The following is a 13,902-nucleotide window of genomic DNA, read 5'->3' on the forward strand; positions in this document are numbered from 1 at the left end:
TCACTAGAATCAAAGAGAGGGACGAGGGATCACTAGAATCAAAGAGAGAGAGATGAGGGATCACTAGAATCAAAAAGAGAGAGACGAGGATCACTAGAATCAAAGAGAGGGGATGAGGGATCACTAGAATCAAAGAGAGAGAGAGAGAGGGATCACTAGAATCAAAAAGAGAGGGATGAGGGATCACTAGAATCAAAAAGAGAGGGATGAGGGATCACTAGAATCAATGAGAGAGAGAGAGAGAGAGAGAGAGAGAGAGAGAGAGAGAGAGAGAGAGAGAGAGAGAGAGAGAGAGAGAGAGAGAGAGAGAGAGAGAGAGAGAGAGGGATCACTAGAAACAAAGAGAGGGATGAGGGATCACTAGAATCAAAAAGAGAGGGATGAGGGATCACTAGAATCAAAGAGAGAGAGGGGATGAGGGATCACTAGAATCAAAGAGAGGGAATGAGGGATCACTAGAATTAAAGAGAGAGAGAGGGGATGAGGGATCACTATAATCAAAGAGAGGGGATGAGGGATCACTATAATCAAAGAGAGGGGATGAGGGTTCACTAGAATCAAAGAGAGGGAATGAGGGATCACTAGAATCAAAGAGAGGGGATGAGGGATCACTAGAATTAAAGAGAGAGAGAGGGGATGAGGGATCACTAGAATCAAAGAGAGAGAGATGGGATGAGGGATCACTAGAATCAAAGAGAGAGAGAGGGGATGAGGGATCACTAGAAGTATTGTTCAGTGACTCTAGCAAAGCACCACAGCCTTTCCTCCTCCTCTCCTCCTCCTCTCCCTTCACAGCACACATCCCATTCTGCCAGGAATGTGGATGAGAGTAATGCCGTTTGCGTCCCCAAAGACGAAAAATGCGGGGTGCTCCGAATTGGTTTAGAGACATTGGGGCTGAGCAATGTGATTTCTGCTTGACTGTCACAAATGTAGCACAACAGGAAAATCAATTTGCCTTCTGTGCCTCCTGGCTCGAGGAGAATCCAAATGCCAGGCGAACCTAGATAATGTTGTATTCCATTTGAGAAATGGCAAGGAGAGAGAGAGAAAGAGAGAGAGACTGAGATGGAGAGAGAGAAACTGAGCTGCACTTCCTAACCTCTTGCCAAATGTATGACCATATTAGAGACACATACTTTTCCCTCAGATTACACAGATCCACAAACAATTAGAAAACAAACCCAATATTGATAAACTCCCATATCTATTGGGTGAAATACCACAGTGTACCATCACAGCAGCAAGATTTGTGACCTGTTGCCACAGGAAAAGGGTTAACCACTGAAGAACAAACACCTTTGTAAATACAACCCAGTTTACTTATTTTCCCTTTTGTACTTTAACTATTTGCACATCATTGCAACACTGTATATAGACATAGTATGACATTTGAAATGTCTATTCCTTTGGAAGTGTTGTGAGTGTAATGTTTACTGTTCATTTTTATTGTTTATTTCACTTTTGTTTATTATCTACTTCACTTGCTTTGGCAATGTTAACATATGTCCCCATGCCAATAAAGCCCTTAAATGAAATTGAATTGAAATTGAATAGAGGTAGAGAGAGAGAGAGAGAGAGAGAGAGATTTTTCTATCACTATCTATCTGTCGGCCTGATCTTCTTATAGGCTGCTGACACACCTCTCTGTATCTTATATTACTGGGAGGCTGTTAGTGTGTGTGTGTCTGTGAAATTAATGTGTAGTGTTTGTGTGCATCTACAGTATAGTGTGAGTGCCAGTGTATGTGTGTGCGAGCATGTGTATTTGGTGTGCGCTGTATGTACACAGTCAGTCAATATGTGTGTGTGTGCCATCTGATAGTGAACGTGTGTGTGTGTGTGTGTGACAGTGTTTATAGTGTGTGTGTGAGTGTGTGTGACAGCCAGGTGAAAGGCTGACAATGTGGAATTGCTCTCCTCTGACCGTTGTCAGGGGTGACAGGTGTCCCGTGAGCACTTGGCCATGTGACGTGCGTCGCCTCGGTAACCGAGGCAGGCATGACAGCTACCTTCAGAAGGCAATAAACCACAGCCACGGTCACAGTACGGTGGTGTCACGGTCAGAACCTTAATGTGATGGTGGTGCTGGTGTATACTTGACTAGTGACCATGCCACAGACTTGACCCTGTCACTCTTTATGGAAGAGTGACAAATGGACCCAGAGACAAGGCCTAGGGACAGCCAGTGAGCCTCATACGGACAGAGGAAAAAATATAATGTTTGTATGTTTAGAAAGGAGACAGGTTGCAGGCAAGATAAAACACACAATTCTCATGACCTGCTAGTAAGTAAACAGTAATCAATCCTTCATATCATAGCAACATTAGTTCTCAGTGTATCTCTCTCATATGCCTGGCGTTGGTATTTCTCATTAGAAGTGATCGCATAAACTACAGCTGGTAAACCCTAGCAGCTGTTACCAGACTATGATCCTCTCTCTATGAGGATGTGTTCTGCATGATGGGAGAATATTTATAGATACTCTATTAATCACAGCCATCCCTCCGATGAGATCCGCCTCCCGTCTCACCATCTCACTCCGCATGATCTTGGCATTCGCGTCGGGAGCGGCTGTCCTGCTTTTTCATTAGTGTCAATCACTCCCGTACACGCTCAGTCCGCCCGGAACAACCCACTGGCCTCAGGAGCTCACTCAAGCATTTGTCCCGCCTCGTCACTGTGATTGACAGGTCTGCGAGCTGCTGACGTGCCCGTCAGGCCTTAATCAGGAAGAGCAGCGGAGGCTGTGGTTGGATGGGGAGGGCAGTCAGAGCCATGTCTCATAGCCGTGTGTCACTCTGGCCTGTCCAAGGCCTGTCCAACACACTCCCATTCATTACCTCACTGTTTATCTAAATGCTCATCCATTCCTCTAGGGAGGAACAGCCCTGAATCCTCACACAAACACATCTGCTATTGTCTTATTTTGGCTTCCTGTTCTGAAGAATACAGAGGCCAACAGCAGCCATCTGTATCTGTGCATCTAAAATGTTTTTCAAAATAAATGACAAATAATTTCCAATAGAAAGGAGACATCGAGGTTCTGAGTGGTGCAGTGGTCTAAGGCGCCACTACAGCCTGCACAGTCCGGGTTAGGGGAGGGTTTGGCTGGGGGAGGTTTTCTTTGGCTCGTCCTCCAGCGACTCCTTGTGGTGGACTGGGCGCCTGCAAGTTGACTTCGGTCGTCAGTCAAATGGCGTTTCCTGGTGTGGCTGACTTCTGGGTTAAGCGGTGTGTTAAGAAGTTGTTGGCCAGGTGGGTCCTGCTTTGGAGAATGCATGTCTCAACCTTTACCTCTTCCGAGCCCATAGAGGAGTTGCAGCGATGAGACAAGGTTATAACTAGCACATCGGTCATCTTGACTTGGCCACTGCTGTAGTTCTGACCATATTTTTCTCATCATTTACCTGAACACAACAGGGTGTCATTATACCTGTACGGGATACTTGAACAGACGAATCAGAGGAGTGTTATAGAAAGAGTGTCAATCACCAGTATGAGGTTTTTTGATTATTTTGTGAAATTATTTGCCTTAGGAACCCTGTTGGCTTACCTGGTGCTGTGGTTGGGCCGCTGACAGGGGAGATGGGGCCAGAGCCGGAGCGTGATTGGTTGGAGCCCACAGGGGACCCAACAGGAGAGGACGATGGGCCGCTGCCTTGACCAGACAGGTGGGGTGACGCGTGGGGTGAGAAGGGTGACTGGGCTGGGTTACTCTGCTCCCCCTGGCTACTGGTGGAGCCTGTAGCACTGATGGCTGAACTGTGACCAGCCTCTGTACCTGTAGGGAGGTCATCTATGGAGCCAGACAGGTCCTGGAACAGAGAAAGAGAGAGACAGTAGAGATGGTGAGCGAAGAATATCATAAGGGAAACATACTATCACAATAAAGCAAGAGAGTAGCCCTGGGTATGCTGTAGATTACAATATAGTAATAACCCACAAAGCCCAACAATACTCCACAATACTCTCACAATAAAGCAAGAGAGTAGCCCTGGGTATGCTGTAGATTACAATATAGTAATACATAACCCACAAAGCCCAACAATACTCCACAATACTCTCACAATAGAGCAAGAGAGTAGCCCTGGGTATGCTGTAGATTACAATATAGTAATACATAACCCACAAAGCCCAACAATACTCCACAATACTCTCACAATAGAGCGCAGCACTATACTGAAACTATACTGAAAGCAGTATAGAGCCTTGCTGGTGTAGGTCCGACAGTCCGTTCTGTGTGATGTGTAATGGGCCAGTATTCAAGGCTGAGCTTATGTTACACACATCCCCTGTGGGGAGAGAGAGGCGAGGGGGAGGTAGGAGGGAGGGGAGGACAGGGGGCTTTGACTGGTTAAGGGTATTCTGAACATTTTCTAGGGAATCCCCTACGAATGCCGACAGACTAAATGATAGTCTTATAAAAGAGGAGATTGAAGAGGGATGTAGATAGTTCAGGTGTTGTGTGCGATGTCTGCATCTTAAACACACATCCCCACAGTTCCCCAGCTGCACTACGGGAGGCCACCCACCCACCACTGATGGGATATGTGGGCCACAACCCAGGTGAGGCATCTATAATAAAAATGATTTGGTGGGGACTTATATTTGTCCTATTTCAGTGAATTGGAAATGTGTTTTTTTGCATATCCCACTCTCCCTGAGACAAACTTGAAGAGTGGGGTCACAGCCAGGGTCTGACATTATCAACAGTGAACCTGGAGCAATTAGGGTCAAGAGCCTTTATGAATATAATAATAATAATAATAATAATAATATATGCCATTTAGCAGACGCTTTTATCCAAAGCGACTTACAGTCATGTGTGCATACATTCTACGTATGGGTGGTCCCGGGGATCGAACCCACTACCCTGGCGTTACAAGCGCCATGCTCTACCAACTGAGCTACAGAAGGACCATGAAGGGCACATCGGCAGATTGATCACCTTGTCAGCTCGGGGATGCGAACTAGCATCCTTTCAGTTACTGGTCCAATAATGTAACCTCTACCTGCCTACCTGCCACACACCTGCTGTAACTAGCTATCTATCTGTCTTTCTGTCCACCCACCACCATCGGTCAGGTTCCACAGAATCTGTCCACAGCCACCTCCACGAACCTTTACCGAACCTCCATGAACCTTTACCGAACCTCCATGAACCTTTACCGAACCCTCTCTACAGTCACCAAAGACCTATCCTGTGTCTCCTAAAATGGCCATAGGGAAAATACTGGATCAAAGCTGAAGATGAAACCAGCTACTACTGTGGTTCTTTCACCAGTATATGTATTATTGTGATCTATTGTTTACTGAAGCACAACATGTGGAGTGTTATGGTATATTGTCCAGATGAATAAGAAGGTTCTGTGGTGATAAACAGTGATAAATGACTGTCTTGTTGTTCATATATCCTCTGTGGTGGCACAGGCTGTTGTTTTCGTCATGCCTCCGCGGCTGCCCACCCGCCTGCCCTTACCACCCGCCCGCCTGGTCTGCCCGCCCTGCTCTGCCAGGTTGTCTCAGTCTGTCACATGGCATCATCTGTCCGTGCTCGATCAGCCCAGCACACACACAGGCCTCTCTCTCTTTCTGTTTCTCTCTACCACTTCCCTCTCTCTCTGTCAGCGGTGTCACTCGCTGTCCCAACCAATCAACTCTACTGAGCTAGATGATGTCATAGGCTGTCTCAACCAATCACCAGGGCTATTTTTCTGAGCAGGCAGTCACAGGTCACCGCAAGTGCGTTTCATTTGACACAGTGGGGTCCTGCAAAGAGGGAGACCATGGTGACGTATTTCTAAACAGGTGAATCTAGTGTGACATCCACCTGATTGTTCGCCTCAGAGCCAATTAAAAAAGGGAAAGCACTGTGAATAATTACATTACCCACTAGTCGCCAGTTCTCCAATAACCGTTGGGCAGAAAAGCACATCATTACTTTGGAGGATTTGAGGATTGACCCGTTTTGATTAGACTCATGGTTGACGGCATCTAGACAGTGTTGTGACTGAGAGAACCCAGGGAATAAGATCAGGCTCTTCCACAGATCTAACAGTGAAGAATCCCAGCTGCTGCTCTCTACACAGTGATATTTCCAGCAGTAAACAGCCAGCCCAGCCAAATACCCAACAAGCTAGCTTGGGCCCTTTCCAAAGTGGCCCAAATCTAATTGGTTTGCCTCTGTGCTGCAAATTGCTCTGTGCATTGAGTCTCCAAATAGCTGTCAACTACTCCCAGTTGGCATCTTGTATCACTTAATGTGCTTCTGAAGCATGTAATTGTCATAATAAGAAAAATATTGAGGTGATAATAACCACTTACGTTGAGATGGCCAGACCCCCAAGTAATGGCCTCCTATCTAGACGCTTCACACTACGTTTGAGAGGCAGTCATTCGTGACCCTTCACCTCAGGGGTGTTGGCGTCAGCCTCCCTCCCTCTCCCTCTCTCTCTGAGGCTGTCAGCCTGTCAGACTCAGACAGGCAGGGGCACAAAGGGGACAGCTGAGCCAACACACACAGTAGAAACACACACAAACACACACAGTAGAAACACACACACACACATGCACACATAGGCACAGCATGCACACACACACATACAATGACAGCCTACTCCAGCCAAACCCAGACAACTGTGCATTGCCTCATGGGACAGCCTGGATTCAAACCAGGTACTATAGTGACACTTCTTGCACTGAGATGCAGTGCCTTAGACCGCTGTGCCACTCGGGAGCCCTAATTAATGAGTGCTGCTGGGAAGGGAAGGGAACAGGCAGTGTTCCCCAGTCCAGGATTCTCTGGTCACGCTGTCTAGACAGGGAGGAGTCAGGCACCACACCACAGCTTCCTGTCTGTGGACCATGGGGAAAGAGAGCATTGACCCTCAAACTTTCTCACAGACATACTGCACGGCACACACTCAGGTGAACCAGCATGGCTGTATTGAGCAGGGAAGGCTTTCTTACAAGAGGCTGGGACTGTAGTTGCTGCTAGGGCTAGGTCAGAGGCTGTAGCTGGCTGGGTCTGGAGCCATGCAGGGCTGGTGTTGTCAGCACTGGTTGGTGGCTCTTGGGGCACTGCTGTCCAGCGTGTCACCACGCTGTTGGAGGAACCAGCCACCCGCTGCCACTACAGCTTCCACCACCAGATCCCCCTGTCACCCTGCTGCAACCGCCCTGCCACCAGGCCAGACAGGCTAGCTGACTCAGCCTAGTCACAGTGGCACAGCAGTGGGGATGACAGAGGGTGTGTGTGTGGGTGGGGAGAGTTCTCTCTCTCTCTCTCTCTCTCTCTCTCTCTCTCTCTCTCTCTCTCTCTCTCTCTCTCTCTCTCTCTCTCTCTCTCTCTCTCTCTCTCTCTCTCTCTCTCTCTCTCTCTCTCTGTGTCCAGTTATTAAGATATCCTCACACAGGACATGAACAGGTTGAAAGATGGTATTCAAAGTGTCTGCAGTGACATACAAGGGGAGACTCTAATGGATGGGAAAAGTTACATTTAAAATCCAAAGATCCAAATGTTAATCGTCCATGTTGCTATCAAAGGCTCACCTGCTGTACCCACTGGTATTCCTCTCTTTATTCCTCTCTTTGCTCTGAGTAAATAGAATGATGACAGCTGTAATTAGGTCTAATAGATGTCTGTTGTGAGCCCTCTGGGGACTCTCTCACTCTCTCACGGACCCACTGTTCTCGTTACTGCCTTCGGACTGCTGTGCTGCTGCTCTCTCTCTCTTAGAAAAAAAGGTCCTATCTAGGACCTAAAAGGGTTCTTCGGCTGTTCCCATAGGAGAACCCTTTGAAGAACCCTTTTTGGCTGCAGGTAGAACGCTTTTGGTTCCAGGTCTAACTCTTTCCACAGAGGAAATCAAAGGGTTATACCTGGAACCAAAAAGGGTTCTCTTATGGGGATAGTCGAATAACCCTTTTAGAATACTTTTTTTCTAATAATGTAGCAGTGGAAATGCTATTACACTTAAGATATTTTTCTTCCCCAAAACGCTGAAGTGAGTAAATTAAATGTCATGCAAATTACGAAATGAAATGCCATATGCAAATTATGAATTAAAATGGCATGCAAATTATGAAATGCCATGCAAATTATTTTTCTGAATGGTTGTGTGTCAGGGAGGGAGTGGGGGAGTGGAGTGTAATGGGATGCCCCATGTAAATGTAATGTAAATGTAATGGATGCCCCATGTAGAGAGCTCACTGTTATACCGTTCACAAGGTGCGACTAAATACCATGTACAGACAGAGAGGAACTCACAAAACGCTAACACTCCCAGCTACAGAGTACAGAGCTGGCATACGAGTGAGAGAGAAAGATTATAATGCTAATGATGAGGATGATGATGCTGATGGTGTTGATTGTGGTGATAACAGTAATGATGATGATAATTATGATGATGATGCTGATGGTGTTGGTTGTGGTGATAACAGTAATGATGATGATGATGGTGTTCCTGATGATGACGATGTTGCTGATGGTGTTGGTTGTGGGGATGACAGTGATGATGATGATGATTATGATGACGATGATGCTGGTGGTGTTGGTTATAGTGATGCAAGTGATGCTGATAGTTGTGGTGATGACAGTGATGATGATGAAGATGATTATAATGATGCTGGTAGTGTTGGTTATAGTCTTGCAAGTGATGCTGATAGTTGTGGTGATGACAGTGATGATGATGATAATGATGATGATGATGCTGGTGGTGTTGGTTATAGTGATGCAAGTGATGCTGATAGTTGTGGTGATGACAGTGATGATGATGATGGTGTTGGTTGTGGTGATGACAGTGATGATGATTGTGATGACAATGATGCTGTAGGTGTTGGTTGTGGGGATGACAGTGATGATGATAATGATGATGATGATGATGATTATAATGATGCTGGTGGTGTTGGTTATAGTGATGCAAGTGATGCCGATTGTTGTGGTGATGACAGTGAAGATGATGATGGTGTTGGTTGTGGTGATGACAGTGATGATGATGATTATGATTATGATGATGCTGTTGGTTGTGGAGATGACAGTGATGATGATGATGATGTTGGTTGTGATGATGATGGTTGTGGTGATGACAGTGAAGATGATTATGATGGTGCTGATGTTGTTGGTTGTGGTGATGATGATGATGCTGTTGGTTGTGGTGATGACAGTAATGTTGATAATGATGGTATTGGTTGTGATGATAACAGTGATGATGATGATGAGTATGATGATGATGCTGTTGGTTGTGGAGATGACTGTGAAGATGATTATGATGGTGATGATGCTGTTGGTTGTGGAGATGACTGTGAAGATGATTATGATGGTGCTGATGTTGTTGGTTGTGGAGATGACTGTGACAATGATGATGATGATGTGTTAGTTGTGGTGGTGGTTTGGGTGGAAATGATGGTGATGATGATGATGATGAATCATTTGAATGATCTGAGGAGAGTTTTCTGCTATGCCACAGGCTCCAAAACCATCTGGCCATGCTGCTGTCCGACCGAGCTCTCTGATCAGGAGAAGTCATTATGGGCCATACAACAGTCATATCAGTCTCCTGACTCCTGATAAATGTCCCAGTGCCTGTTGTCCTTTGTGTCACAGGTGGCACTGTTGGGAAGTCAGGTTCCAGCTCAGACCTCCATGGCTGGCTGGGTGCCATGATGACATCCCAAGCAGCCCAGGAGCTTGCTGCACTCAGTGTCCTCTTCTGTCATAGTGGAACATCTCTGAAAGGATGCTACAGGAGCCTCTCTGAGCCTGCCTGTCTGTACAATAACACCAACCATTAAACCAAGACATCCAAGAACAGACCGTGTCATCAGGAAAAAACTCCTGTCCCAGGCTATATCACCAGATCAGGCAACATATGTGGAACTAGGATGTGAGGGAAATGCTGTGTTCTACAGACAGGACTATAGGACCCAATCTGAGGGACGCTACCATGTTTAAAATTACATTTATTTACATGTTCAAGCAAGTAGTTTCTCTCTTTTCTTTGTCTCAAAAAAAAGCAGAGCGAGAACAAACTGTTCCGGGCCTCTATAGTTGCAGGAGAGACACATTGTCAGAAAGCAATATGTGCTTTTCTATTTCGCTACAATGGCTGCACAAAGCACAGGCAATCTCATGATAATACTCCTGCAGCATAATAACAAAAACAACTGTCTAGACTTTCAACACCAAAACACAGACAGGCAAAAAAATATACTTCCTCTTCAGACACACTAGTAGTTAACATAATGTTTCTAGAGTTCTCTCACTTCTATAGACATACAGCACCCCCCCCCCCCCCCTAAAGCCAATGTCTACTTCTTGGACTGTCCATGTCTGTCTGCAACCAAGTCTGGTCTGCTGGGTGCATACACACACGTCCTGAGTGTATCTACAGTCCTCAGGCTAATAAGGCAGCCAGACAACCTACCACCACACACATGTTGCCAGTCTGCTGTGTGTGAGAGCACTAATGCTAAAACTAGCCCATTAGTGTTATTTGTCGTTGGGGTGACATGCAGCTTGCGGAGTGATAACTCTCCCTCTCTAAGCCCTCAGTAATGTGGAGATAGGAAGAGAGTCTGTTTGGAGGACCCGTTTGAAGCCCTATTACTCCTAAGCCTGTAAAGACGCCCAAATCTGGTGGCGCTTGTCTCCAAACCAGGGGATTAGTGTTGAGTTTCACTGTGATTCCCCCTGATAATACGACAGAGCTTGATAGAGCCGGGCCGAGCAGAACGAGCACTTAACGCACACCGGCCCTATTCACTTAACGCACTGCCTCATTGTCTCTCTGAACAATGACGACGATAAAGTACCCCAGCCCTCCACAGCTCAACCTTTAATCTCTAGATACATGTTCAGGATAGTCCCTTTGTACCGTATATTGAGGCTGAAGTTGCCACCCCACAAACCTTGCCGTCTAATATTTATTATTCCACTAAACAGTTTTTATTTAAATATACCACTCTTCCATTTAAAAGAGGGGGCCTTGATGAGAGTCGACAAGCCAGGCAGGCCGTTAATATTTGAGCTGTTGAAATATTGTTTTTTCATTCACCACAAAGGATCTAACTGGTTTAATGCATAAGCAGACCACTCCCCACCACCCCTCCTCCCCTTCTACCCTCCACCCCTCCTCCCCTTCTACCCATCCTCCCCTCTACCCATCCTCCCCTCCACCCCTCCTCCCTTTTACCTGTCCTCCCCTCTACCGATCCTCCCCTCTACCCATCCTCCCCACTACCCATCCTCCCCTCCACCCCTCATCCCTTCATCCCCTCCTTTCCTTCTACACTCCACCCCTCCCCCTCCATCCCTACAGCACCTATTCATTATGTTCTTATTGCATCTACTAATGTTTTTATTTATGGAATTTTGCTATGCCATACTCACCCCCTACCCCTCCCCTCTCCACTCACCCCAGAGACATACTCACCCCCACCCCTCCTCCTCTCCACTCACCCCAGAGACATACTCACCCCCAACCCTTCCTCCTCTCCACTCACCCCAGAGACATACTCACCCCCAACCGTCCTCCTCTCCACTCACCCCAGAGACATACTCACCCCCAACCGTCCTCCTCTCCACTCACCCCAGAGACATACTCACCCCAACCCTCCTCCTCTCCACTCACCCCAGAGACATACTCACCCCCCAACCGTCCTCCTCTCCACTCACCCCAGAGACATACTCACCCCCACCCCTCCTCCTCTCCACTCACCCCAGAGACATACTCACCCCCCACCCCTCCTCCTCTCCACTCACCTAGGGAGAGAGAGAGACAGAGAAGGAACTTAAAGCGAAGGGAGGAATAGAAAATAAATAAATAAAACAGCCAAATTCCTAATTTCTAATTCAACTGCTCATTCAGCTTAACCTCTCTCTCTCCTCTGCAATTAAAGCACCTGCCACATCCTTCACGCCGTGCTGCTGCCTCCCACCCTCCATGCCCGCCCGCTCGCCCGCCGCACAGAGCAGCCACACGGCTAAATAATGCAGTGCATCCTGCGCCACGCATCCTTTATCATCCCAAATGACAGCCATTTGCATATCTCCCCAGTCAATTAGAGCGGAATAATCAGCCCATAATTGGGGGAGAGAGCCGGTAATCACCCAACCCTGGCACACCGTCAGGACAAACAGGGGGAGGGGGAAGAAGAGGGGCTGAGGTAGGAGAGGTGGGGGGACGGCCTTCACACTTCAACCTAGTGTTCTATCCTACTATGCTACCGTCCAGAGTTTTCCTCTCTCACATAACCTCATACTGTCTCGTTTGTTTTTCAAACTCTCTTACTTGAACTCCCTACCCACCAGCTATGATGTGTTCTGTATCGTTATTACAGTACTAGGAACAGACATTCTCCAGATACATGAACGTTAGAGTACACAGGTATCTCTCCTGAGTGAGAGAGAAAGAGACTGTGGAGGTCTGCAATTGTTTTTCTGAGGTCTTGATTTCTTTTGATTTTCCCATGATGTCAAGCAAAGAGGCACTGCGTTTGAAGGTAGGCCTTGAAATATATCCACAGGTACACTTCCAATTGACTCAAATTATGTAAATTAGCCTAACAGAAGCTTCTAATGCCATGACATAATTTTCTGGAATTTTCCAAGCTGTTTAAAGGCACAGTCGACTTAGTGTATGTAAACTTCTGACCCACTGGAATTGCGATACAGTGAATTATATGTGAAATAATCTGTCTGTAAACAATTGTTGAAAAAATTACTTGTGTCATGCACAAAGTAGATGTCCTAACCGACTTGCCAAAACTATAGTTTGTCAACGAGAAATATGTGGAGTGGAAAAACTAGTTTTAATGACTCCAACTAAAGTGTATGTACACTTCCGACTTCAACTGTATATACAGTGCATTCGAAAAGTATTCAGACCCCTTGACTTTAAAATTTTATTACTTTACAGCCTTATTCTTTTTCCCTCATCAATCTACATATAATACCCCAAAATGACAAAGCAAAAACTCTTTTGTAGAAATGTTTGTAAATGTATTAAAAAGAAAACTGAAATATGCCATTTATATCAGTATTCACACCCATTACTCAGTATTTGGGGAGTTTCTCCCATTCCTCTCTGCAGATCCTCTCAAGCTCTGTCAGGTTGGACGGGGAGCGTTGTTGCACAGGTATTTTCAGGTTTCTCCAGAGATGTTCGATCGGGTTCAAGTCCGGGCTGTGGCTAGGCCACTGAAGGACATTCAGAGACTTGTCCCGAAGCTACTCCTGCATTGTCTTGGCTGTGTGCTTAGGGTTATTAACCTGTTGGAGGTGAACCTTCGCCCCAGTCTAAGGTCCTGAGCGCTCTGGAGCAGGTTTTCATTAAGGATCTCTCTGTACTTTGCTCCGTTCATCTTTGTCTCGATCCTGACTAGTCTCCCAGTACCTGCTGCTGAAAATCATCCCCACAGCATGATGCTGCCACCACCATGCTGCACCGTAGGGATGGGGCCAGGTTTCCTCCAGACGTGGCGCTTGGCATTCAGACCAAAGAGTTCAATCTTGGTTTCATCAGACCAGAGAATCTTGTTTTTTTACTGAGGAGTGGCTTCCAATCAAGACTTTCTACCATAAAGATCTGATAGGTGGAGTGCTGCAGAGATGGTTGTTCTTCTGGAAGGTTCTCCCATCTCCACAGAGGAACTCTAGATCTCTGTTAGATGGAACATTGTGTTCTTGGTCACCTCCCTGACCAAGGCCCTTCTCCCCCCGATTGATCAGTTTGCATGGGCGGCCAGCTCTTGAGTCTTGGTGGTTCCAAACTTCTTCCATTTAAGAATGATGGAGTCCACTGTGTTCTTGGGGACCTTCAATGCTGCAGAGATGTTTTGGTACCATTCCCAAGATATGTGCCTCGACACAATCCTGTCTCAGAGCTCTACGGACAATT

General features: G+C 46.5%; 1 protein-coding gene across 1 annotated transcript in view; it reads right to left on the minus strand.

Moving 5' to 3' along the window:
• Window positions 1-13,902, minus strand: part of LOC124001207 (AT-rich interactive domain-containing protein 1B-like) — a 350,643-nt gene that overhangs the window by 109,588 nt on the left and 227,153 nt on the right. Inside the window, 1 exon segment of the mRNA XM_046307830.1 lies at window positions 3,558-3,819. Coding sequence (XP_046163786.1) covers window positions 3,558-3,819 — 262 coding nt within the window.

This window comes from Oncorhynchus gorbuscha, linkage group LG17 (genome assembly GCF_021184085.1).
Source record: "Oncorhynchus gorbuscha isolate QuinsamMale2020 ecotype Even-year linkage group LG17, OgorEven_v1.0, whole genome shotgun sequence".
Taxonomy (NCBI): Eukaryota; Metazoa; Chordata; class Actinopteri; order Salmoniformes; family Salmonidae; genus Oncorhynchus; species Oncorhynchus gorbuscha.